General features: G+C 42.8%; 1 protein-coding gene across 1 annotated transcript in view; it reads right to left on the reverse strand.

Annotated features, from left to right (window-relative positions):
• Positions 1 to 10,366: 10,366 nt before the first annotated feature.
• Positions 10,367 to 25,952, reverse strand: part of SLC1A1 (solute carrier family 1 member 1) — a 66,646-nt gene continuing 51,060 nt past the window's right edge. Inside the window, exons 6-12 of the mRNA XM_017651322.3 lie at positions 24,895 to 24,993; positions 21,836 to 22,020; positions 20,884 to 20,991; positions 18,941 to 19,063; positions 18,373 to 18,567; positions 14,654 to 14,788; positions 10,367 to 12,587 (exon numbers count right to left, since the gene is read on the reverse strand). Of these exons, the coding sequence (XP_017506811.1) occupies positions 12,341 to 12,587; positions 14,654 to 14,788; positions 18,373 to 18,567; positions 18,941 to 19,063; positions 20,884 to 20,991; positions 21,836 to 22,020; positions 24,895 to 24,993 (1,092 nt within the window). The 3' untranslated portion in view covers positions 10,367 to 12,340. The remainder of the gene's footprint in view (positions 12,588 to 14,653; positions 14,789 to 18,372; positions 18,568 to 18,940; positions 19,064 to 20,883; positions 20,992 to 21,835; positions 22,021 to 24,894; positions 24,994 to 25,952) is intronic.

Here is a 25,952-nt window from a genome sequence, read left to right on the forward strand (position 1 = left end):
GCATTTATCTTTCTGGGTACAGACCCAGAGAAGAGGGGGCCTGAGACAGGAAACCGCTGTCTTCCATAACTGGTGCATTTTCTTCTACTTTACCCTAAAACTCTTAGTTTGTACAAGATTCAGTGAGAATCTTTTCCTTTCTCATTATGACCACAAGAATTGGTTTGTTAGGTAAATTAGGAGAGCCTCCAAAAACAAAAACAGTGAAATAAAACTAATTTATCCTTTCCTCAGAATTTCAGCCAAATAAAAGTATATATTACAGCAAGCACTCAACATTTGGAAAATCAACAACAAGCTTAAATTATACCTGCTTATATGTTCTGGTGTGTCTGAAACTATAGTCATCAATTTGTTATTTTGACATCTAAGTAGTTAACCAAAAACAACCTGTATTACATGAAGACTATGATATAATTTTCAGAAAAGGGCCACTTATAAAGAAGGATATAAACAGCTGAAGGAAATCAGTTCTTTTGAATTAGCATCCTATGTCATTTATTCTCAGATATACACTGTGGCATTCACTGTACAGTATTTTTTTAAAAGGTGTGAGCATAACTCAATTCAATTTAGGGTTAAGATCTGAAATTCCCAATCTTAAAGTTTTTTTTCTTTCACAAATCAATCTGCCTTTTTCTCACTTTCTGATCTGCTAATTCTATAGTTTAAATTCTTCCTATTTTACCTTTTTATTTCTCAGGGAACTATTTCAGTTTTGAGGAATCATTGGGGCTAGGATTGCAGTTGAGGTATTTTGCTTTTAGAGTATACAATAATGTGAATGATTATGTGACCTCTTGGGATTCAGATTACTTCAGGAAGATCTGTGTCATTAAACATAATACAAATTGTCACCTGTCTTGCTTCAGGTGCAAGTGCGTCAGTGGATTTCCTCAGTTGCAGAGCCATCAAAACCTGGACCTTGCTTTTATGAGCATGTCTTGAGTTTTGGGTCTGCAGAGGCTCCTGGGAAAATGTCCTTTGTGGGGCCTGGGCTTTCCAAACCCAAAGTTTGTTGAAGCCTATAGACCCTGAGTTATAAAAACGATGTAAAAACTGAGGGTGTGTATGTTATGTTTATAGCATTAAAAAAGATGCTTGGTTTTAAGTGTATAATTGGAGGGGATTGATGGGTTATATGTGCAAGTACAGTGTAGCACCTGAATGCCTGGCCACTCCTAATAATGGCCATGACTCTCCTCAACTCCATTAAAGGAGCCCTCAGGCCTCTTTGAGGGCAGCCCAAGAAAAGGCCATGCCCTCTAGTCCACGTGGGACCAGTGAATTTACTGGCACCACTTGATGGGACCTCTATCCTTCCCTGAATAGCTGACCCACCCCAGCAGTCCTTGGGGACGTGCAGGTCTTGGAGAGAGCCCCTTCCCCTCCTCCCCTGTGCTGGGAACCCTGCTCTCAGTGAGAAGAGCTGCAGCCCTCTGGCCCCTCCAGTCTGCTCCCACTGACTGCTCCACACAGGGTCTAGGGGCAGCAACAGTTACTTTGCTTGTCAGAGAAAAGAGCCCATGCTTAGTTTCCCCTTCAGAACTAGGCAATTTGGCAAATACAGGGTCATGCCTAGGACAGGAACTTTTCTTTGGTGCAGATGGCTGGGTTGGTGGAGCCTCTTCAGCAGAGTGAGGAGCTCCCAATCTGAAATTTCCCCTTGGGATACTGTATCTTGTAGAGTGGTCCTCCCGCACCCCTATAACTATGTGTTTTTCTTATCTGTAAACTATTCCACGGCCCCCAAGGGAATAATGTCAACCCTCTTCACCTACCCAGAATAATCACCTTCTGGGCTCATTTGCTCTTTGTGGCTCTGTGGTGACCACAGCTTTGCTTCCTTTTCAAGGTCATGCAGGCCAATAGGACAGACAGAATACTGCACGGTGCATGGCTGGGTTTATAGGTGGGAGGGTTGTATGGGATGAGGGGCTAATCTTCACATCGACACCAGGAGCTCAGACAGCAGCCCTGAGGGCCACCATGGCCTGCCCCGGAAATGGTGAAAGAGCTTTGGGGACTTCTAGGCTGCTGAGTCACCAGGATCAGGACCTGGTAACGAGGAGGGACAAGGAGACATCTGGCAAGGCAGAGAGTCTGCTCTGAGGTAAGAGGGTTGAAATACACGTGGGGGTCTCGGGCCTTTGCTTTGTGATTGGTTGGAGCTGCTTTTCAACCATCCAAGGTATGTTACTGCACGTCCTGCTTGGCCTGAATGGGTGCAGGGTGATATATCCTAGGCTCTTCCACAGGGGAGGCCAGGACAAGGGTAACGTGGGGCTTGGGAGAACCACAGCTTTTAAAGATTTTGCCATCTAACTTTGGGAGACCATGAATCCCAGTAAAGAAATGGAATACAGGGTTTTTCATTTTTCCTGTCCCATCTTTTTCTCTTGGTTTTTTATTCCTTTGTTTAGCGTCCCAGTTTGCCCGGTGCTGGATCAAGTGCTTGTCAAGGGCAGAATAGTGTAGGTATTAAGACTGAGGGCTGGGGAGTGAGAGCACATAGATTTGAATCCTGATTTTGCCACTTCTGGCTGAGTGACCTTGCAGATAAGAACCTCTTTGTGCCTCAGTGTCCTTCTGTGTGAAATGGAGGCAATAATAGTTTCTACTTAATAATGTCATAAGTAAATGAGCTAACACATTTAAAGCACTTTAAATCAGTGCCTGGCACAAAATAAGCACTCAGTCAGTGTCAGCGGTTATTATTCTCATCTCATTTAATTATTTGAGCAAAGCGTTCCCCCCAACCCCCTTTTTGTTTTTGCTAAGGACACTGAGGCTCAGAAAAGCTGTTGAGTATCAAAGCCAATTTCCACACACTGGTCTATCTTGTCTGCAAATTTCATGTTCTTTCTACTACTTTCTGCTACCCCTTAGGTGTGTCCTGATTGTCCCTGAGGCTGCTGCATGCTGGATAATGCAACCTAAGGAGTTTGAAAAAAAATGAACTCAGAGCATTTCAGTAGAAAGACTGGGCAACTAAGGTCTCTTGACAAAAGTTGGAATGAGGTTAACCACTTCTTGTTTAGGCCAACAAGAGATGCTTTCTGCTCTAAGGTCTTTTCATTGGAATATTATGTTTGTAATAGTATTTTTAGGAAGCCAACCCCTCCAGCCCCAAAATAAATATCCCTGTTCCTTTTCCTCCAGGAACTGACACTGAAATTGGTATCTTGAACTGAGATAATTATCACACCTACCTAGTGGGGTGACTTCCAGGAACAGACTGTGTGTAATAGATGTCATTGCTGGATTCCTGGTGAGAGCTCCTCATCATGAAAGCTCACTTGTCAGTGCATAGGGAAGTTCAACACAGGCGAACGATGGCATCCTTTGTTCACTGAGTCATGCAGTCTCCCAGCCCTGACAATGAACTGAATTGATTCCATAGCCTTGCATAGAATCATTCAATTTTTATTTATTAAGCTCCTACTATGTGTTCAGTGTTGTACTGTGCCCTGTGGCATGTGTACGTTACAACCTATGCCCTCCTGGAGTCTCTGGACTTACTAAGTCAATGAGATATTTCAAGTGTGACTTTCAAAAGATGATACAAACCCCAATGCTTTCAGGACCAGGCAGGATTTATGACTATCACAAACAGTGGGGTTTGAAATAATGGTGAGTAACAGAGACTAGGGTGAAATGGACAGTGTAACTTCATCCCCTCTACCTCCTGCAAGGCATTCAAATTCTTCAAATTCACATCTATAGTGACAGAAGGCTCTATGGCCACATAACGTTGGTCTGAAGCTAAATCTTGCCCACAGTCACCAGTCTGGACTCTTATTTAATAATATGAAATTTGGTATTGACTTAGAGTGAAGTAAGTGAGACTCGATTTCATTATGTTATGATCAAGTATTATATTGATTTACTTAATAATGTAATGCAATATTGGATTGTGTACCAAGATACTCTTAATTCTTTAGGTTCCATGAGGTAGGAAACAATGAGGTCTTGGGTTGAGAGCCAAGAATAAGGAATAGGAAGACTGGGTATAGAAGAGGTGTGGGAGAAGTGAGGAAACTGGAACTAAGGAAGGATATATGTATGGCAAAGAGGAATATCTTTTGAAGTGTCTTACCTAATAGGCCTAGGATATTTGACTTTGTGTTGTAGACAGGAAGAAGGCATTAGAGTTTGAGGATGGGAAAGCAACTATTAGTCTGGTGATCTTGTTCAGGGCGGTATGGGGGTGGGTTTGGGAGAGGCTGCAGCAGGGAGACTATGACAAAGCTGTTGAAGTCTGGACATCAGGGTAATAGAGCCTGGACTGGGTACAAGGGTCGTGGAGAAGAAAGGGACTCATTAAACAATGGTGTGGGAGGAAATCACCAGACTACTTACTTTAATGGTGCTTTAATTGTGTGTGAGGGGAAAGGGAATCTGGCTCCTTTAAGGAAGAAACAGTTAAGTCAGCTGGCCTGGGGTGAGTTGCAAAGTAAAGATGAACTATTTAATCATCAGGAATGAAGTATTGATTGAGAGAATAATTATTTTGCAGATATAAGGGCACAGTGTCCTCCATTTTGTAGATTCACATTGTTCATGACATGAGGCAAGATGAACTCAGGACTAAGAGAACAAAGTAGAAGGCCAAGTGAATCCTTTTGGGGAAGGAATTTTTTCATGTCTTTTCAGCAGACAGATCAGAGTAGGGAACACTCAGAAGTACTTGGGGTAGGGTGCTGTGAGGCAGAGGGTCCTCAGAGTCAATGGGGGCCTTCTCTTGGATTTAGTTTGGGTTTTTATTTTTGTAGTTCCCTCTGAATCTTGTCCCTATTATGAAGGTCTCATTGTTGTAAACAGTATGTAGAAGATTATCAAAACACATGTTGTTTATTCAAGAATTACATAGGAAGATAAAATGCAGGGATGCACAATGTCCAGTTATTCATGTCTAGACATGAATAACTGGGACCACTTGACATTCCCAAAGTAAAGGGATTTGAATAACAGGGACCACCTGACACTCCCAAAGTGAAGGGATTTGAATAAGTGAATGAATTTCTATAGATCTGCCTTGCATCCTCAAACTTCTTGGAGTCAAAGAGGGAAGAAATTGTTATGATCCTAGTTGTAGAGGAAATAATGTTATTTTGCAAGCTGAATACCCAACTTAGGTAAAAGAGAGACTACAGAAGAAATTTATAAGATTGTTTTTGAGTTAATTTAACAAGATGCTGGAAAGGCCAAATGGAAATGTCTGACAGAAGTTTGAAATATGGATCTGAAGTTTGGCTGGGAGGTCAGGGCAGGAGAAATCCAAGAGCAGCTGTAGATTTTTGTGGGTACACATTTTTGGTAATCATGTGCATAGTTGTGGTACTTAAAGGCATAATAATGGGTGAATTTTTGGTGGAGAGAGTGGAGACCAGAAGGAAGTGGAGTTTGTTTATTCATTCCACAAATATATGAGAGACCCCTATGTATTTAGGCTGAACATCAGGCAGAGATGAGGCCTATGGGAGGGGAGCAGCCAGAAGAGGTTACAGAGGTGTTTGAAGCATGGTGGAAGAGCATTGGGCAGATGCCAGGAACATCTTAGAAGCCAAGATAGAGAAGACAAGCTAATTAACAGTGCCAAATAATACAAAAGACTAAAATCGGACAGCTGAGAAAATGCCTGTTGGATTTCATAAGTGGGGCATTGGTTCAGCCTGCAATTCAGGAGAACTGGGTGTTTTGGAGCCAGACTGCAGGGGATTAAGGTGTCAGTGTGGAAGAACAGGAGGGAGAGCATGGAGATCAGTAGTCAGCCCCCCAAATTTAGCAAGAAAGGGAAAGAGAAATAGGGGTCCAGTTTTAATTCTGACACGTTCTCATCCCTGGTTGTAGAATAGAAAAGACTTTTTGGAAAAATTAGGTTTTGAATGGAAGATTTGAAAGTGATATGAAGGGTTGATGTTATGATACCGTATCAGCTGTAAAGGAGGTGAAGTTGGGCAACTTAATGATACAGGAGATGATAGACATGCCTTTAACTAATCTTTGCTAGAATGGGAAAAATGAGGAGGGGCCATTTGAGAGAGTAAATTTGATTATAACAAATGAAATGACAGATGACTAGAAAAGATGAATAACTTTTAAAGATGTGATGATTGGATACGGTCATGCATGGCCCTCTACTTTTTAGGCACTTTTTTCCAGCTTTATGGAGGGATACTTGACAAATAAAATTGCAGTATATTTAAAGGGCATGACAGGCTTCCCATTGCATGGAATTTTAGGCATTTTGAAGCAGCCCCACCATATCTCAGTGGTTAGGAACACAGACTTTGTAATGATGTTTGAATTCCACCTGTGGGAACTTGGGCAATTTAACCTAAGTCACTGTGTCCTTATTTGGACAATAGAAGGTAGTAGAACCTGCCTGATAGGAATATTGAAAAGAATAAATGAGATAAAGCATGTACACTGCCAGGCACATAGGTAACACTTGGTACATGTTGATAATGATTATTGTTTGTGTTAATATTTTGGGCCACCCGGAGTTAGAATGAGTATTCTAGCACTCCTGGCTGCCTCTGGCTTTCAAGGCCTGGTGGATGTTGACACTGGAGCCAAATTGCTATACCACCTACATGTTGTGTGATCTTGGGCAAATTAACATTTCATACCAGTTTCCTCATCTCTAGAAAGGAGATAATAATAGTATCTACTTCATAATGTTGTTGATATTAAATGAATTTTTATATATTAGCTAAGAATAGTGCTTGCCACATGGTTACTGTTATGCAAACAGTTGTCATGTAAATGAAAATGAGTTCTCTCTGTGTTATTGTTGCTGTTTTTATTTCTGGAGGCATGGTATCTCATCCTCTCCTGCTGGCAAGGGAAAACTCAGTGCCGGCAGCAGTTGGGTGTTAGGGTCAGCATCTTAAAAGAAACCTTTGAGAGTTCATCTTTCTGAATGGTGATGATGCCCACGAATAGGGTAGGTGGCTGTCTGCCTGGAATGATATAGGAGCAAACCTTTCCTTAGTGCCTGCAAAGCAGATACAGTATCGTTCAGCCAGAGTTGGCCTTATTGTTTGCACTTCTAATTTTTTATCAACTGCAGGTGGCAGGTGTGTTTTTCTACCTTCACTGGTCCCTCCTGATTGAGCAAAGAGCCTTGAGGTTTTGTGTGTTTAATGTGAAGTTGACACATTCTTGTCTGTCTGAACCTTTCTGGCCAAATTAGGAAATGGAGGATTAGTATGTAAATCAGGGGAATTAAGGCCAATTTGGCATGCTGGGGAGGCCAAAGCAAGTGTTGGGGAAGGGTCAGACTGTCCCTCTGTTGTTAAGCAGTATTGCTTTGATTCTTCACATTAACTACGAGTTACACAGTTGCATTTCTCTGATAGTTGTCAAACCCACCCAGTTTCCTAAATATCTGGACATTTCATTATCCACAGATTGATTTTGGAGAACTTTTCTTTTTTTCCCCCAAAGTCCTCAGCTCAAACAAACCTTTCTGCTGGCCTATTATTTTTGCCAAGCCAAATTGATGACTTTGGAAACATAACACAAGGACTCCTTAAACTAATGTTATATTTGAATGCTTGGAGGAAGATCAAAAGTCCTCTTTAATATGCGCATTCCTTTGGCACTCGTGAAGGCGGGTCCATAGGATGAACTACCTGTGTGCCTATAGAAGGGTCCCATTTCTCCTATGACTACCATCCAGAGACCACTCAATTCATTTCAATCCATCTTATCTTCACCGAGGAAAACATACCTTTCTGCAGGGCCCAGACAGGATAAGGCAGACCCTGCCCAATGCCAGATCTCCAGACTCCTCATTTCTTCTGCTGGCAGCCAGACCTCTGACTATGACATGCCCAGAGACAGCCCCGCTTTGCATTCCCTCAAATGCCCTGAAGTGAGGAAAGAGAATGTGATGTCCTCATAACCTTGCTGGTAACTTTCCTGAGTCATGGAGGAACAGCAGCTGCCAGAGCCTCCAGTCTCTTAGGAAAAGGCAGCTCTCAGAGGGGAAATGGGGGTGGGTGGGGTTTGGGGTCCAAACACTACTGCTCAGGAATTTGGTTGATTCTGCACATCAGCCCAAATCAGGAATTTGGTCGTGTCAGGTTTTCTTTGCCTCCATCTATTGATGAACAGTACTTTGGTGTGATGTGCTTCTGTCTAGGAAGTATCCTGATTTTGCTCTCATGAGGCCAGAGCTTCCCAGCTCCAGGCTGGTGAGGCCTTCTAGAAATCCGTGGAACTTTGCTAGATGGGGTCACTGCTTTCCTCTCTCCTCTTCTCCAACCAGGATAACAAAAGTGATATTGATTTTTATCTTGGCTTTGGGGGTTTACTTTTAACTATTCTGAACTTTGTGATGTCTTAAAATTGGTAGACAGATGGAGATTTGTAGATGAAACCTCCAAATCACTGATGGTACTGGTTTTCCCTAGTGAGAGAACTGGGACATCAATTGCGTGGCTAGATCTTTTTGCTTGCTTAGGAGTTGGGCATTGTTTAATCTAGGCCACTGAGAAATGTCCCCAATCATCTCCATCCATGGTTAATAATTTCATACACTTAGGTACAGTCACCTGAAGCAGTGAATATGGATCAATATATTGTTCCCAAAGCTAATATAACAAGGCCTGGTACCTCTGGTTGTTTATATTATATGGCTTGCAGTTAAAAAGTCAAAGATTGCAGGGGAGGAAGGCACTGCCTGGCATGGGGTATTAAAAAGCCCCAAGTAAGGTCAGAACAAAGTCTCCTTCCAGCAGGTGGGAACAATGAGATTTCCACGCCAAGATGGCAAAAGTGAACTCCATGTCGTTCTCTAATTTCAGGACATGTGAAGGGGTGCTACATGAATGTGTATCTCAGCTTCACCTGCAGCCTAAGCATCTCCAGCCCCTCTCTGTCTCAGACCACAGAACAAGGATTGTGGACACTTGTTTTTGTTTAGTCCTCACATGAGATACTTCACAGGTGAAAGTAGTCCAAGTCTTAAGACTACTTAAATGAAAGTGTCTCATTTTCAGAAAGGCATTTCCTCTTTAGAGTGGGACTTGTTCCTTATGGCTCATTAGATTAAATGTCCTGTTTGCTTTAATAACTCAGCTGATGCCAAATACTAAGAGCTACAAATACCAAGTCTTTAATCATGCCAGTGACAAGGTGCTGAGAATGCCTGAGTAGCAACTGCAGTTGCATCTCTGCAGATTACCCATGTAAGTGGGGGATGAGGAGATAGGGTTTATTTATTAAACATATTATAGGACAGGGTCTTTGTTAAATCCATCACATGTATTTTTTCATTTAATATTTAAAAGAGCCTAATGAGGCAAGATTTGTTATGTCTATTTCATAGAAGAGAAAACTAAGGCTTAGATTATTGGCAAGAGCCACAAAGCTTATGAGATCAGAGCTGTGTGCCCACTTACTGGACTCTGTGCTATCTTGCTAGGCAGAGAATACAGAGTATCAATCTTATTGCACAGAACCTTCTAGCATTCTGCCAAGGCTCCACATGACCACTTCCTCTTTCTGTTCCAGGAGGAAAGATTCTTAAAATCTTTAAAGAAAACCTGTAAACCCAGCACTGGTCCATTGCCTGATTATAAGCCAAACAGTTTTCTCATGCTAGTTTAACATTGGGGTGTGTTTTTAATAAAGGGCTTGGTAACCAGAGGGCTTGTGAAGATGTGATGAAAAATAAAGTTTGTTTGCTAGAGCTGATAACACCATTCCTCTGTGCATGAGTATTCTTTGGGCAAGATCAAAATCATATGGGCCCCCTACTCAGGTGTACTAACTCTCACAAACAAATCTCTTTCTAAGGAGTTGTGGTATTGGAAAGAGGAAGCTATCCTGGATTAGTTTGGCCAGGTATTGATAAGAATTTTTATGAGCTACTATCCTCTCAGTGGGGCACACGGAGCTGTCCATTCCTTTGTTGTCTGTCACAGCCTAGTGAGGCCACAACCCTGTTGTGACTCAGGTGCCAAGCAGGACCAGGCAGTCGTTTAAAGAGCTCTCTGAAGACAGCTGTCTGTAGTTAGTAGTCACATTTCAGAGGGCAGGCATGGTTCTTCAGTGAAACCAAGTCCCCATCACACTGAGGTAAGACTCTCCAATACAATAACTTCTAACCAATTCTGCCTTCCTTTCACCTCAGTCACGAAATAGGACGAGCTGTTTATAATTTATGGTGCATCATTTCAGCCTTGTAATCCCCACTACTTAGCATTAAGAATCAGGTTTTTTCTCAAGCCAGGTTTTTTCATTCTTGGGGATAAACAGTTTTGAAAACGATAATCCATGTACAATCTGAATTAACTGACCATGTCTCCACCTTACCACACCCACCCGAGTGAGTGAGGTAAAAGAACAGATAAAGGAAGAAAAAGGTAGGGAAGAAAGAATGACGGAAATGTTTATTGAGACTGAAATGGAACATTGTTCTTTTTTATGAGGTAACAGCACAGTCTGTTAAGAGGCTGGTTACAAACTCACTCCAAAATAAGGATAACCTGCAGTTCACGAACAGCTCTGCCATTCAGCCTAAGATAAATTATTGATTGAACTGCATTTTTATTCAGGTTTACTTCCTCTAAACACCACCAATATTTGCATTGTAAAACACACTGACTCACTGCTCCATATTTATGGTGTTTACATGACAATTCAGTATCATTCTCATACATCTCAGGTGGAGGTGGTCAATACTGAGCATTTATTTACCTTTCCATGATCTTTGGCACATTTTCTGGTTTCTTCAATATAAAAGCACAGGCTTGAACTGGCTACTCACTACTGCAGAAACAACTATTTTGGATCTCAGTGTAAATACAAGTTTATGTTAAACATTATTTACAAGGTGAGAGCTGGAGCACAGACTTTAATAAGCTATCATCATAAATTAGCAGGAGAATGACAGGTGATGGATTTTAATGAGCAGGACCAAGATTACTAGACTATTAGTTAGAACACTTCTCCCTGGAGGATACATGTTTCATACAAAGGAAGAATTCCCTCAACCACTGATACCAGTGTCTCATATTATGGGATTTACTCTGCAGGAATCCAGGGTAGGGACAGTGCTTTTCTGGCCAATGTGGCTTGTTCAAACCATCAAACCCATATTAAAATACAGCTTAGCCTGTAGCTTGCCACTGTTGATTGGGTTCTGATGGGTACAAAAGGCAAAATACCATCACTTTTAGGAGAGTTTAATTGATCTTGGAAGAATGAAGGCTTCCAGTTGGATAAAATCCAGCCTATGTGAGTGACACCTTTGTATATAATTTTACATAGAGCTAATATGGATTCTCTCCCAGCAGTAGAATATGGAAGTTATAAATGAATCACTACGCCACCTTGGAGTATCATCATAATACATCTCTGCTTTGGGGCTGATACACAGACATGAAATGATCAAACAGTATGATTTCTCATTTCGATGCTTTTGAAAGGGAGTTCTGATAAGCCCCAAAATGATCTGGACTGAAATTGTAGTTATTATTCAAGTACAAGGAGAACTCTCTATTTCACATTGACAGTTCAATTCTGATCTCTGGAAATTATATGAAAAAAAATAAATATATACATATACACATATATATATATATACACACACATATATACACACATATGTATGTATGTGTATATATATATATGTATATATCTAGCTCTATACTGAACACTGGGGTAATGGTTACCAGCGTCCCAATACAGTACATTGAAAAAAGAACACTCCTCCCTTCCCCCAAAACCCAATACCCATCTTAATACTTATTGCAGAACTGTGCTGGTCATTTTTTTTAAAGCAGTTTCTTTGAAATTGGCTGGAGATGAGTTCAAAATAGACAACTTGGCACATTAGTGGGAGGTAGGGGAGGTTGTTTGGATGTATTATAATCTATGAAAATGTGAGAGATCAAAGGAAATTCATGCCAATAGGAAGTCTGAGTAAAAATTTGTAATCAATGTAAGTATTTTTTAAAACACCAAAATGCTGGTCTGTGCATAAGAAGGCAATTTCTCTTCCACATCCATTACCTAATTTCAACAGTTACTACTTTATACACTTCCAAACTTTTATCTTTCATTCAGTTTTAAAATTCCAGATAATACCATTTTCCTTTTCATCAATTTCCTTCTTCTTATCCCACCCCCGAATCCCAGAACCCAGAGAGCAAAAGCTGTGAATCCAAATATAGAAAATAATCTGGAGGTCTGTATATCAAATCAAATGTACAACTGGCCATTAGTGTTTCTCTCTTCCTTATTTAATGACTGACTCTGCTAAGAGATGACTCTCATGGAGGTGTCCTTCACTGTTCCCAGTCATACGAAGCCAGGGGCTCTAGAACTGTGAGGTCTGGGTGAATGAGATGGTGTCGGACTTGTCTACCGCAAAGCCTCCGTTGACATAGGACTTCTTGGTGTCTGCGTCTTCGTTGTCAAGTATTGTGGATTCCAGGGCAAAGGGGTTCACAATGTTGACTTCAGACGAAATATCCATCTGCTCCAGCTCTGTCTTAGAGAGTTTCTCCACGATGCCTGTCCCGAATGCATCACCGAGGACGTTTACCATGGTCCTAAACCGGTCCCTGGGGAAGACAGAGGGAGAGTCAGACAGGACACCCAGATTTCACTTTCCTTTGCCAGTGGAGAGGGGAAAGGATGGAAGTGTTCGGTTAGGAATTACCAAGTGCAGAAAGCACTATTTTCATGGCTGGCTGACCAGAGGCTCCTCTCTTCTCAGCCTTGGGGCGGAAGGTGGTTCACAAGGGCACAGAATGAATAGTTTCTCTCTGGGTCTGCACTCCCAGTAAGTCACAGTGACTCCCCAGCACCAATCACCCTAGGTTCCCTCACAAAGAAATGTGAATAGCCTTTACGGATATTCTGAGAGACCTGAGGGAGGATCAGAAGTCAGTAAGTCTTTCACCCCTGACCTCTGTCTTTTGGGCATTTCCATGGTTTCATTTGGCTAAGGGGATAAAACCCTGTGGGTGGTATATGTGCCAAGTGGGAAAGTGTGTGTGTCTGTGGTGTACTCCTTTCTTTACCATATGAGGTCCCACTGTGAGGGAGGCAGCACTGATGCTGCTGTGCACAGGGTCAGGAAACAGATCCATCTGGGCATGGCTTTCTGCTTGTGGCCCCCCTGCCAGCCTGGAGAAGAGGCTGGCAGCAGGAAGGTTTGCCAATGGAGAAGGCATACTGAGGGGATAGTGGAGCACTGTTCGTAGGCACTGTGTACCTCAATGTTCCTATGAAAACCACATCTGCAGCACAGAAAAGGCCAACAATACTCACACAGGTCCATTCTGGAGGTCCTTCTGTTATTTAGAACAAGGCCATGGATTGGCCTAGACCCTGGTATGAACCAGCTATTGTCTTTTTACTCCATGGATCAGACTGGACCTTTAACTTGTCTGGGTTTCTTGGAAGTGAATGTCATTGGTTTCAGGAACCAGGAAATGAAGAGAAGTACAAATCTGCCATCACCACGAGAAAGTAAAATGCAAGCACCTGTTTCAATGGAAGGGTGTCTTGGCAAGAAAACTGCCACCTTTGTAGGGCTCTATAGAGACAACGAGTTGCTGAGGGGGCCCCACATGGCCCAGCCTCTGCCTTTTGGGATGTGAGTGCATCTTCAAACCCACATGGACTGTTTCTGCTTTCCTTTTTACCATCTCAGCTGCTACCTGCAAACTACATAGGACTGTACTCTCCAGTAGACCTGGGCTGCTTCCAACTGAAGGCTCAGTATGGAGCTACACATATCCCTGGTGGCAGGGATAGAGCCAGACCTAAATGCCAGAGGACCAAGGCACAAAGTGGGAATCATGGATAAAGCTGGGACCCAGGCTCATTCTAACTTTAATCCTGGGGGTTGCAAAAGACAAGTTCTTACCCAGATGTGCAACTGTGTTCCCTTGCTCTGTGTGTGTGTGAGACAGAGAGAGCAAGTGAGAGAGAGCACATGTACTATTAGTTGAGGCCTGAAAGGTCCAACTCATTCTAATCCTAACACTAAAATTCCCTTTTTTGAGCACATACTGCCCACTGTTCTAGACCAGTGAACTACAGTGGAGTATGCTGAACCTTTTCCATCTCACAAATAGTACAGCTGAGCCTCACAGAGGTTAAGGAACTTGCTCAAAGTCAAATAGCCAGTAAGACACTGAACGGGATTCAAAACCAATTAGTGTTACCCCAAAGCTTTGGCCTGTGCCACTACCCCTGACTGAGCTAAATATCTTGGGAAGATGGATGAACTTTGGACCAGGTAGTTCCGGACCTACGATGCTGATACAGGGCTGGGATAGGCTAGGGTGGCCTTTGGGTTTGGAATGTCTGCAGCCTTGCCTAGCTTCTTCACCTCATTATTTTACATTTATCTTATCCCACACCCAGCTCCTAACCTTGAGCATTAGCACGTATAATGAGCTAAGGCAGATCACAGGCTTTTAAAAATCACTGCTCACAGTTATGAGGAGTTAATTTTTAAGCACATTATCAGATGGCCTGGTCAGAGGGAAATCAGAGAAGCAACAGATGGCTCATTAGGCAATCCAAGCAGAGAATGATGACAGACTGCAGATTCCATGTGGCTTGGAAGCCTGCCTTCCCATCCGGCTGAGGTGGTACATTTATTCCAACTCACAGAAGCCAGTCGACAGCAATGATCAGGGTGACATCCTCAGCAGGCAGGCCCACGGCACTCAGCACGACCACCATGGTCACCAGGCCAGCTTGGGGAACGCCGGCAGCTCCGATGCTGGCAGCTGTGGCCGTCATACTGTAGCCAAAACAGGAGAGCAGTTAGCACACATTTCTCCTTTCAAGGCCCCTGGCCTGAAACGGTCAGTCCCGATGGTCATTACTGCTGTGTCCCCAGAGCGGCCAGTCAGCATCTGTTCTCTGCTGGGACCATCTAATGCTACCTCACTAGAGAGCTGCAGGAGACTGAGGGGAGTGTGATCTCCTGCCAGGACGAGATACCACAAGAACTTCTGATGTGAAGAAGTGGGGGAGAGCTGCCTGATTGGCATACAAGCAATCAGCAAGAGACATGTCCAAGAGGAAGGCAAGAATTTACCACCAGCCCTGTTTGCAGAAGGCTTTATCTCCCTATTTATGCATGCATCCATCCTGAATAAGCGCCAAGTAACACTTCACTTCCTTTTTTCCTCCCTCCTTCCATGCAAGTGCATCTAACATGCGCCAGGGATATTACTGACATCTAGTATATGGCAGGAACCTACATTGCCTTGAAGGCTGGTGGGATAGTGGCAGGTGTAGGCAGGCAAGGGCATTTCTGGTTAAGGCACAAGAATGAGGCAATGGGCAAGCGGGTTTTATGCCTTTTCTTGACATCACTAGTCTCTTGACCTCTCTGGGAGCTGCCCTTCATGGCACTGAATTGAGAAGTAGCTGTGACTCGTGTCTAAGGTATAAGCATTTATTCCTGTGTGCTCCTCCTTGCCAGTGCATACACTCCAAGCAAAAGGAAGTGGGACCGTGGGACCTGGAATCCAGACAGGCAGCCAAAGGAACATTACTGTGTATTGGAAAAGATCCCTCCTGGGCAGAGAAAATGGGGCACTAGGGATTTTTGTCTTTAGAACGTACGTTTTTTTATCAGCCACGTCTTCCTTAATCAAATCTGGTCATTTTCAGGGAAACAAGAGCTCACTATACCCTGAAAAGTCCCTGGATTTGGGTGAGCTTTAGGGGACACCCACTATGCTTTTTGGACACATGTTCTCATCCTTGGGTCAAGGATGCCACTGGGTTGAAAGGTGAAGATGTAGACACTGTCTGATCAAACCAGAAGAATCCCTGAGTCTTTCCACAAATATTCTTGTGGGCTCAAAGTGCCTCAGAGTTCTTACACAGCTGATGCTACTGCTCATTCATCTGCCTGGTGACGTGGTGTGGGCAGTGTCTGAGGGTACAGTCAAACCTCGGCCAGAGTTCTTTGCCATGTGTGTTTTCTTTCAGTGGCTGTGGCCACCAGTTTACAGTGAGAGCGAGACTTCTGGGGCTGTCCCAATTCCTCTAAAAGTTTCAGGCCTGTAGTAATCTTTAGATCTGTTCTGATTTAGGCACTCTTTGGAAAAGCTAAGTTTATTTCAGTGCTGGATGAAATCTGAACTGAATGCATTGGTGGGCTTTCTTGGTCAGAAGTGCTGTGTGCTCACACCCACTGACTCCCCTTGGCAGCCCCAGCACATCATGATGAACCACGTCTCGAGAGCCTAAGGCTGTGCTTGAAACCGAGGAACTATTTTGTCAAAGAAAACTCTGACCTTGGGCCTTGACCTTGCTTACTAAACTTCAGCCATTTGCCTGGCTTTGGTCTGAAACTTGGAACTGTGTATCTTTAGAAGGAGGAAAACATAAAAACCTATTCCTTCTGCTTGAAAACATTTTATTTGGAGTTGAGAAGATTTTGACAGAAGAAAATAGTACTCACTGGTAGAAAGTTCTTTCCTAGCATTGAGATCCAGTGTTCTGACAGGCTGCCAACAGGCCTGTCAACTACAGCAAGCACAGGTGTTAGGGTCCAAAAGAACCAGCTCTGACGTTTTACCAACTGCATGTCCTTGGGCAAATTAGTTCTCTGAATCTCCGTCTCTCGCCTGCATGTGGGGATACATGTACTTTGCAGGGCTGCTGAGCAGACTGGCTGAGAAAATGTATGTAAGCCATCCAGAACTGCACCTAGATATAGCAGATGCTGAGAAAACTAGTTCTACCATCAACGCTGCCAGTGGTTACCTCTATTAGTACAGAAACAACTACTATTACTGATACTGCTATTTTTTTTTCCCTGTAAGCTCTTTCTAGGCCCCAAATCCTATAATTATCTTTCATTATAAGAAAATTTATCCTGTTTTCCACCAGTTGTAACCTCTGATAAGTGACTGTTATGATAAAACCACAAAAGTTGTGTTTTGGGCAAATGGAGCCTATGTTTCTTTAATGTCCAGTCCAAAGGACCACAGGAAGAGATAAACCATGAGCCCCAAAATCTCTTTAGCCATTAACCGTGGGAGCCACAACTGTGAACTCATAAAGTTAACCACAACATGTATGATTTCCTTCTTTTCCAAGAAGAGCCACAGAGGATTTTTAATTTTAAGTCAGTGATTACTCTGGACCACACTGTTGTTATTGGCTGTGGGCCAGCAGGTCTGATTTAAGAATATGCCAGAGCAGGGAGAGAGGGTTTTATGTGAATTGGTTATTTAGCCTCTAGGCCCAAAGTTTGTTCCTTGAATAGTCAGGTTTGAAAAAAAGAAAAGGTTAGGAAGATGTAGGAAACTTATGACTAAGGCAGAGGAGGGGAATTCGTCAAAAATGGCAAATACCCTGAACAACTGGCAGCTCCTAAACCACTCCTGGGAAAGTGGTCAGTGCCAACTGGGCTCCACAAAGACACTTGGGAGGATGACAGTAACGACTGCTGGAGCCCCAGCTGGTCGCGGAACTTCCTGAGGTGTGATTTAAGGCTTTGGTTTTAATGTACCAGCTGCTGTTCAAACTACAGGCTTTACTCACGCTCCCCTGGCACAGGCTACTTCAGCCACTAATGCTTTCTATAGATGATGTAGCATTGTTACAATTTCCCAGCTGATGTGCCAAATGGTCTAGTTTGCACTTGTCTTCAGTTAATTTCAAGCAAACTGAAAGAATGATTTTGGGTTGGGGAAGATTTAAAGACATACTGTATTAGAATATTGCTAGAACTCACTTTATGCCTGGAATTTATGCCTATGCCAAGGCTGGGGTCACAAGAGTAAATTAAGTCTGAAAGGTTCAGATTCATTCCTATGCAGGCCTCGGGACCCAGTTTATTCTTAAACTTTCACTCTAAACTGAGCCAAAGTCTCCAGATAATTCTACTCCCAATCCATCACTTCAAATCAGTGCTGTTCAGTAGAACGTTCTACAGTGATGGAACGAACCTGCTTTTAGGATGAGTAGCTACCATATTGAACAGTGCCAAAGATTGTCTGAGACCTTTCCCTGAGCTCCCCATACAAAGCATTTCATGATATGATCCCTGCTTCCTCATTTCTCTGTGTTCTCCACATTGCACTCTTCATGTCAGCCATATCAAATGATCTGTACTCTGTAACCAGCCCATGGTTACATCATAAGCCCCTGTACATGTCATTCCTTTTATCCAAAATACTCTTCACTTCTTCTTTTGCTACTACATTCTTACTCTTCTAAGACTTTAATCTTGGGAAGGGACTTTGTGAACCAATAAAATCAATCCACTAGGGAACCATTCTTTATATCCCTTTACAGACAATTTTTACTTGAGATAATTTCAGTACCAGATGAAAATGAATGTGACCTCATGCCCACCTGATCGTTATGACCTTCCCAATGTCCAAGTCCAAGTCATTCAACTGTGCGATAAACACAGCTGCCACTGCTTCATAGAGTGCAGTCCCATCCATATTGATTGTAGCACCAACAGGCAACATAAATCTGGTGATCCTCTTGTCCACCTGGTTCTTTTCTTCAACACAGCGGAAAGTGACAGGCAGGGTTGCAGAACTGTGTGATTAAAGAGAATGGAGTTTATGGCCCAGGTATGCTCGTGCCCCGTCCCTGCCTGAAGAGACAGCTCTGTTCCAAAATCTAAACCAAGAGCCCAAAGCATGCTGGCACTTTGACAGGTCCAGGAACCAGTCAAGGCTGTGCTTGCCACTGTCCCAAGTTACACCAGACCCCCTTCAATGCCAAGAGGGCAGGAAAATCCCCAGTACAGTCAAGAAGTATGTTCAAGGACAAGGGCAGAGAATATGGAATTTTCTCAAATTTAAAGGCAGCCTCAAAAACCAAAAGCTGCAGCCAGTGCTTCATCAAGTGAGGCGAGATTGATAAAGTGTGACTAGAGACTTCTTCCAGACACCCTTGTTCTATTTACCTGGAAGAGATCATGACAGCTGTCAGGAGAGCCTGGGCCATTCCCATGGCAAATTGGAAAGGGTTCTTCCGTACGACTATAAAATATATCAGTGGGAGGATTACAATGGAGTGGATTGCAAGCCTGTAAACAAGAGGGAGAAACAGGTTCATACATGATACCACTTCTTCATATTAATCCCTTTTTCAAATTGTTTTTTTATTCATGATATATCATGCACCTTTCATGATAACCCAATAAAGAAAATGAAAAATAGGGCAGGAATACATGTCTCCATTCCATGTACGAAGATAACGAGACTCATTCACCAAGTGAAATGTCAAAGATAGTGGCAAAGCTAGTAGCTGAATCCACATTTCAGAGCTCACAGAACATGGGGCCAAGCCCTGTATATGCCATTACTGTGACGTGTCCTAAAATAATTTCATTTCCTTCTGCTGCTAAGTTCTTACTTTCTCTAAGACTCAGCAAAACTTTCCCCTCTTCTAGGAAGCCTTCTGTTACATTCCCAGGTTGAGCTCTTTCCTCCTTGGTAACTCTGTGGAGCCATACAAACCTTTATTATAGCCCTTATTCCAGCACTCAGCCCCTCTGTTCCCTGGACCGTGCCGGACTGTGTCCACTGTCTAAGAAGAGAGTCAGGTCACAGTAAAAATGGAAGATGTCTCTGCTCTTCCACAGTCAGTCATACTTTAGGACTAACCCTCTGTTACTCCTGCCTATCAAAATGATTCCTTGTTTCATATGGAAATACACAGTTTGTACAAAACAGGTGGCTTAAGAAATAAGACCGATTCAGCAGATGCCATGTAAGTGGCATGTTAGAGTTTACAGATCAATTATGTGAAGGTGAAATAATAGGAAATGGTCATTGACAATACAGATCCTCTTGAAAGAGGGTCTTAGGACAGGGGGCCTGTGACTTCTATGATAGCTTCTGTAAGAAACTGACTTTAGTTTTCAGTCAGAAACCTAAATTAGGTGAGAAAAGAGAAATCAGCCAAACTCCATAATGAAATGGCTGCAAGTGCTTGATAAACTTTGGCTAAATCACCACCTGTAGTGTGTCTAGTAAGGCAGATGGCCCTGTCTCCCTTACCCTGGGACTTGGGATCTGACTCTGGCCCTCACACTGTAGAAGCCAGGCTGCTTCTCCACTGGCCAGCAGGGCTGTACTTTTGGTAAGCTGATTGCTTAGGTTGGATGTTTGGGGGCAAATTGACCTGTGGAAGTCAAACTGATAATGTTTACTCATTCCCTTCATCTAAATTTCTTGGCACCTATAACAATCTGCCCCCACCTAGATATCCAGAGTCACTATTTATAATGTGTCTCCCCTTAGGGAACCAACACCTGGGCTGAAATAAATAGGCAAATGACTTTCCTCCTGCTGCCTTCCTGCTTTACACGATTCCTACCGGCCTGAAGATTTTTCCAGCACCCTCCCTGACACTCTGATGATGCAGGGCTAGGTGGTTACAGCCCCACCAAGGGTTGAAACCAACCAGCCGTGCTGCTCCCATCTGCTAGAGTCTGAGTGCATTTGGGTCTTGCCTAATTCCTTTCAGGCTTGGGGTACATGGAGGTTATTCTTGCTTGCTTGGCTACTTTACATCCTTTGAGAAGTGAAGGCCAGGAAGAGCCATGAGAGACTACTAGTGGGTTTTGCTCTTGTTTTAAAAAATGACTTCTCAACTAATAAAGGCAGCAATCAGGCATGGTCTTGGCTGTTCTGCCAAGATGTGGCAATTAGCACAGTGTGGTCCATCTCTAGTACAGCTGTTAAAGGTGAGCCCTCCTCTCCTCTGCTGTCTTATCTCTGAACCCTATCTTTCCCTGCATGTGGGAGAGAAGCTGATATTAAGTGAAATGCAACCTCTCATCAGAAATCTATTGATCAGCTCAAATGAGATTTCTGTGTCCCTCTCTTGGGTCTGACTTACCCACTCAGAACGGTGACCACGTAAAGGCCCAGCTTGCGGAATATTTCCCAGTCTTCAACTTCTATGATCTTCCCAGCAATCAGGAACAAAATACCAAGTGGCATGTAACTGGAAAGTAAGCACAGCAAAGACACACTTCTGTCACCAGGTGCTTCCTCGGTGGGATTGCTGAGGAGGAAATCAGCCAGGGTGAGCACTTTGGTTCAGCATGTGCACCCAGCTGGGAGGGGCATGGAGTATACAGTGGAGCTAAAGTCTCAGTTTCAGGCCCTGGTGGATCAAAGTCACTCCAGGTTTCATCACCTTTGTGTACCTAAATTCTACCCTCTTAAGCTACCAGTGGGGCAAACTTGTCAAGAGTGTGTGGTTGAACTGGTGCATGTCCCAGCCTTGATCCCAGCACACATACATCCTGCTGATTGTCACATCTGCAGATCTCACGTTAGCTTGATACCCCAAGTATGGCCACTGGGCTCACTGTTTCCCAGATAGTTGTAGCAGCAACAGAGTAGTAGACTTTGTAGTGGAAATGGTCATAATAGCTGTTTGTGGAGCTCTCATTACATGCTCCATGTTGGGTTAAATATTTTACATGCATCATTTCACTTAATGTGCTTCTTCCGACTCTATAGGTAGGCTTTAATCGTCCTTTTCTGAGGTTCTGCAGGATTAAGTGACTAAAATAACTGAACCTTTATGTCACTCTCAGTGTCTACACTGTGGGGTAAATAACGTTGAACCGCCTCAAAGCCAGACGATGGCTAACTTTCGTTAGTGAATTAACTCCTAAGTACCATGTGGAATTAATACTCTAGTGTCTTGATATTTAATGTTCACGTGAGGTCAGTTGAGAATTTAGCATGAGGTCAGTTGAGAATAACAGCCTCTTTGTTCTAATTTTGAGGTGATGTTGTCAGGGAAAGCGAAAGGGCATTAACAGGTATTTGCTCACCACATAATGATCTGAACGATTTTCATGGTTGCATCACTTAGAGCGCTGAAGAAATCCACCAGAATCTGACCCTTTTCTCCCATTTTTCCAATGACAAGTCCAAAGACGAGGCAAAAGACAATCAAGCCCAGGACGTTTATGCCTTCTGAATATGTGCCTACAACTTTGTATTCCTTTGTTTTGTTCTGTGGATGAAAACCAAGAAAATATATTGATGCATGACTATAATCTTCGTAGAATGCACAGGCCGTGAAATGAGAACATACAATAAATAGCCAAACATAATAAACTATTGATGTCCCAGTCGGAGTCACTAATACTTTGGGAAATACAGTTAAAAAACGAAAACCAAACCTATGTGTGCCCCAACTTTCTGCCACTGGAGTTTAAAGTATTTTTCTTTCTCAACAAATTCATATTTAAATTTGTTTTGAAGATTTCTTATTCTGGGATGTTTTATATTTTTAGTAAGAACTTTAGAATCAAGGCACTTTTTAGGGTTATTTTAACCACTAGCTCCATTTGGAGTTTTCTAAAAAAAAAAAAAAGGAATAAATAATGTAGGAAGCACAAAATATTTGCCTCTGTGAACATTTTTAGGACATTTTACTATCTGTTTTATTCTGATAATGAAGCACAGGGACATTCTTCACTGCCTCTAATCTTGCATGACCAACAGGATTTTAGAGATATGAAGATTAACTAGTTACCTACTTCTATGAACCATTTCTTTGCTTTATCCTGGATAAGAATAGCTTGAGATATACTGAGAGAGAACTTCATCTGAGTGGTGCAGCATGAGATTTACTGAGAGATTTCATAGGGAGAGGATGGAATCTGAGTTGGTTCAAGTCAGGTTTATATTTTGTTGATGAGCCACTGGGGTACCAGTCATTTTTTACTTATGATCTGATATGATCATACATGTATTTAGAGTGTGCTAACTGCATTGGCTACAGCATAAGGTCTTAAAATGCAGCAGAGTTGATAAGATTGTGAGAAAAACAAACCAGTGTAGCAAGATGGTGTGTAATTAACTGCACAGCCAAGCTATGAGTTACAGGCATCATGGAGATTGGGGGCATGGATGAGGGCTATGGGGTCAGGGACAGCTAGGCCTGAGCAGCAGGAAGCCAGGAGATGAAAGCGTACTCCAGAAAAAAGGTAAGCGAAGGTAAAAGTCATCATGCGCTGGGCCTCTGTACCCTGCTTGGCTAATTCCTACTCATCCTTTATGGCCCACAGACTAATTTAAACCTCCTTGTTGAATGCCCCAGAGAACCTTGTTTCTCCCCATTGTAAAATTCATCACTCTTCACATGAAGGCAGATTCCATGCCTGTCTTTCCACTGTTGTAATCCCAATGCCCAGCAGGGCCTGGTTCATGGAGGGCACTCAGAAAATCTTTGAGGAGCTACATGGAAAGGCAGGAATAAGGAGTAATTGAGAGGTGGATCTGGACAGAATAGAGAGGTCCCCTGGGAAGGAAGCTGGAAAACTAGAGGGAGCCAGGTCATGGCGGCACTGAGCCAGTCAGAGGAGTTAAGGCTTTCTGCAGTAGGAAGCAGGAAACCAATCGTTTATTTAATTCCAGTGACTACTTATTTTTTCTTAACTCCTTCAGAGTTAAGAAACATCCAGGCAGAGAACATCCAGGAGAAATCTACTACAGGACTATAGATGGACTCCTTTGGGTCCACTCTCTCAGATTAAAAACTCTAAGCTCTAATGCTGAAATCCCCAAAGCTCCCAAAGCCACTGGTTTTACTGGTAAGTGTGTAGTGGCAAAACCAGTCATGAACTGTGATGAGGCTTTCTACACTGTAGTTCTCTTACTTGGCAGAATATTCATGAGTCTGTGCAGAAATACCAATGTGCTTGATTCTAGAACATTACTGCCAATCCCACTTAAAGATGTTGCATAACGATCTTACTATGCTGATGGACAGTGACTGCAATGGTGTTTGTGGGAGTCTTGATAATGTGGGTGAATGTAGTAACCACAGTGTTGCTCATGTGAAATCTTTGTAAGATTGTATATCAATGATACCTTAGTAATAATAAAAAAAGATGCGGCTTGATGTACAGTACATACATTATACATTGCATGGTCCATCCAATGTGAAAAACTCTGGACTCTGAGTCAGATCTGGGCAGATAGTTTCTGAGAAGGAACTCTGGGCCTGCATTCGTTTTTATGTAGCCTGGCAAATCTACAGCAGTTCCCAGAGGTGCCCAACTCAATTCTAAGGCAGGAAGAGATTCAGAGGCAAGAGGCCTCATTTTTTTTCTCTGTGTGGTTCTCATTATTCTCATTATTTTCTCATTATTCTTGGTAGTTATATTCTACAAAGTGGTCACCAGCACTGAATTAGCAAATATTGACTCATTGTTCCCAGGGGAAATACAGGATAAGGTTCCTGGGAACCAACAGTCACAATATTTTCATTAAAAAGTCAATATATGTCCTTGCTTTATGTATGTTTCTGTTCAAAGAAACCTTTATTTAATATATACTGTTGAGTTATTAACATTGAGCTCAGAGCCAACCCACTGTAACTCATGCCTGAATAAAGCTTGTCTAACACACATGTATTTATTCTCTGTAGGGCATGTCACAGCTTTCTTGCACTTAGAAATCTTAGGCAGCACTGTAGCACTATGGTTGGTGGACATGTTAAATAGTGAAAATCACCATGAAAAAGCACAAATATGTGAAAAATGCAGCATAAACACACCACAGAAAGGATACTTGTTGACAGTCTGAAAGGTGAAATGAGAAGGCAGAGCTTGGTCTTGTTTAACCTGGGCTGGGAAAGTGCACATTGTAAGACAGTATTCAGTGTTCTTTGCATGTCCGTGACTGTTGCAAAAGTGCCCTCTGTGTTAATGTGGGGATCTGAAGGCTGCAAATACGTTTTAGTAAGCAGGTGAATTCACAAATGCAGAATGTGAATAGTGTGAATAATGAGGATCAGTGTATTTCCATCTCCTGCTTGCTCACCACTCAGCCCTGCCTGCTGGGGAAGGGGTGTGAGCAGCAAGGAGGAAGGCAGTACCGTGGCAATGACAGTTGTCGTAGGGGCTGTGACAGACTCTCCCAGCGCGCTCGTCCCTGGCTCACTGGAAGGCTTCACTTCTTCACGCGTGGTTTTATACTGCACATTGGAGGGAATAAAAGGATAAAGAAACAGTGTTTAAGTGTCTGAGGCTAAACCACAGAAGTATGTTACTTTGGCCAAACGAGTGCTCCTGAAGGGCTCTACCTTTGTCGCCTCTGTTGGCTCCCGGCTTTGACAGTAACTCCTATGAGCCTTTGGAAGCAAATCCGGGATTGAGAAACCCCAACCCATGACTCTCTCAGCCACCATCAATGATGTCAAAGTGTCCTCTCACTTTCATAGTAAGGGACAAATAACAGAGCAATAACGGGAAAGAAAGCACAGGTTTTATTGGTAGGTGTCTCAACAGACAGACTCTGCAAGGATCCTGGCAGTCATTTTTGTTTCTATTTATTCATTTATTATTTTTAATCTGGAAGAAATACCTCACCACTTAGATGAGTGTAGTTACCATGACTTTAATAAACATAAGAACTATATGGTTCCCAAATCAACAGTTCCTTTAGGGCTCTCTGTTGAATTCCCTTGCTTCAGCTCTGTTGGGTTCTGCGGAGCTTTGGCAGGGAGGTTTAAGAAAGAGCTAGTATTCCACGATACCGGGCATAAGTGTCGCTCGTGCAAGCCTCCACCAACACCAAGAACCTGGCAAATGACCACTGTGGCTGAGCTGCAAAGGCACCCCTGAAACAGAGATGGTTCTATGCCTCTCGGAGGCTGGCAGGGAGTTATTTAATTGCCATTTTTGTTGGTATACACAGAGGTCTCTGTTCATGTAATTTATGTAAATGAATTCGCAGTTTGTGATAGACTCAGCTGTCTTAAAATGAATAGATAAACCAGAGAAAAAGGCTTGAAGGAAATGGAGTGAAGACATTCTTAAACTTTCCTAGAGAAAAAAATTACGGCTTTGTTTCATGGTCCTGTAGAGTGCCAGCAATGGGTGTGTTAATGATTAAGGAAAAAAACAAATACCGGGAACACTAACGACCCAGGTG

Source organism: Manis javanica, chromosome 2, assembly GCF_040802235.1.
Source record: "Manis javanica isolate MJ-LG chromosome 2, MJ_LKY, whole genome shotgun sequence".
NCBI classification, from domain to species: Eukaryota; Metazoa; Chordata; class Mammalia; order Pholidota; family Manidae; genus Manis; species Manis javanica.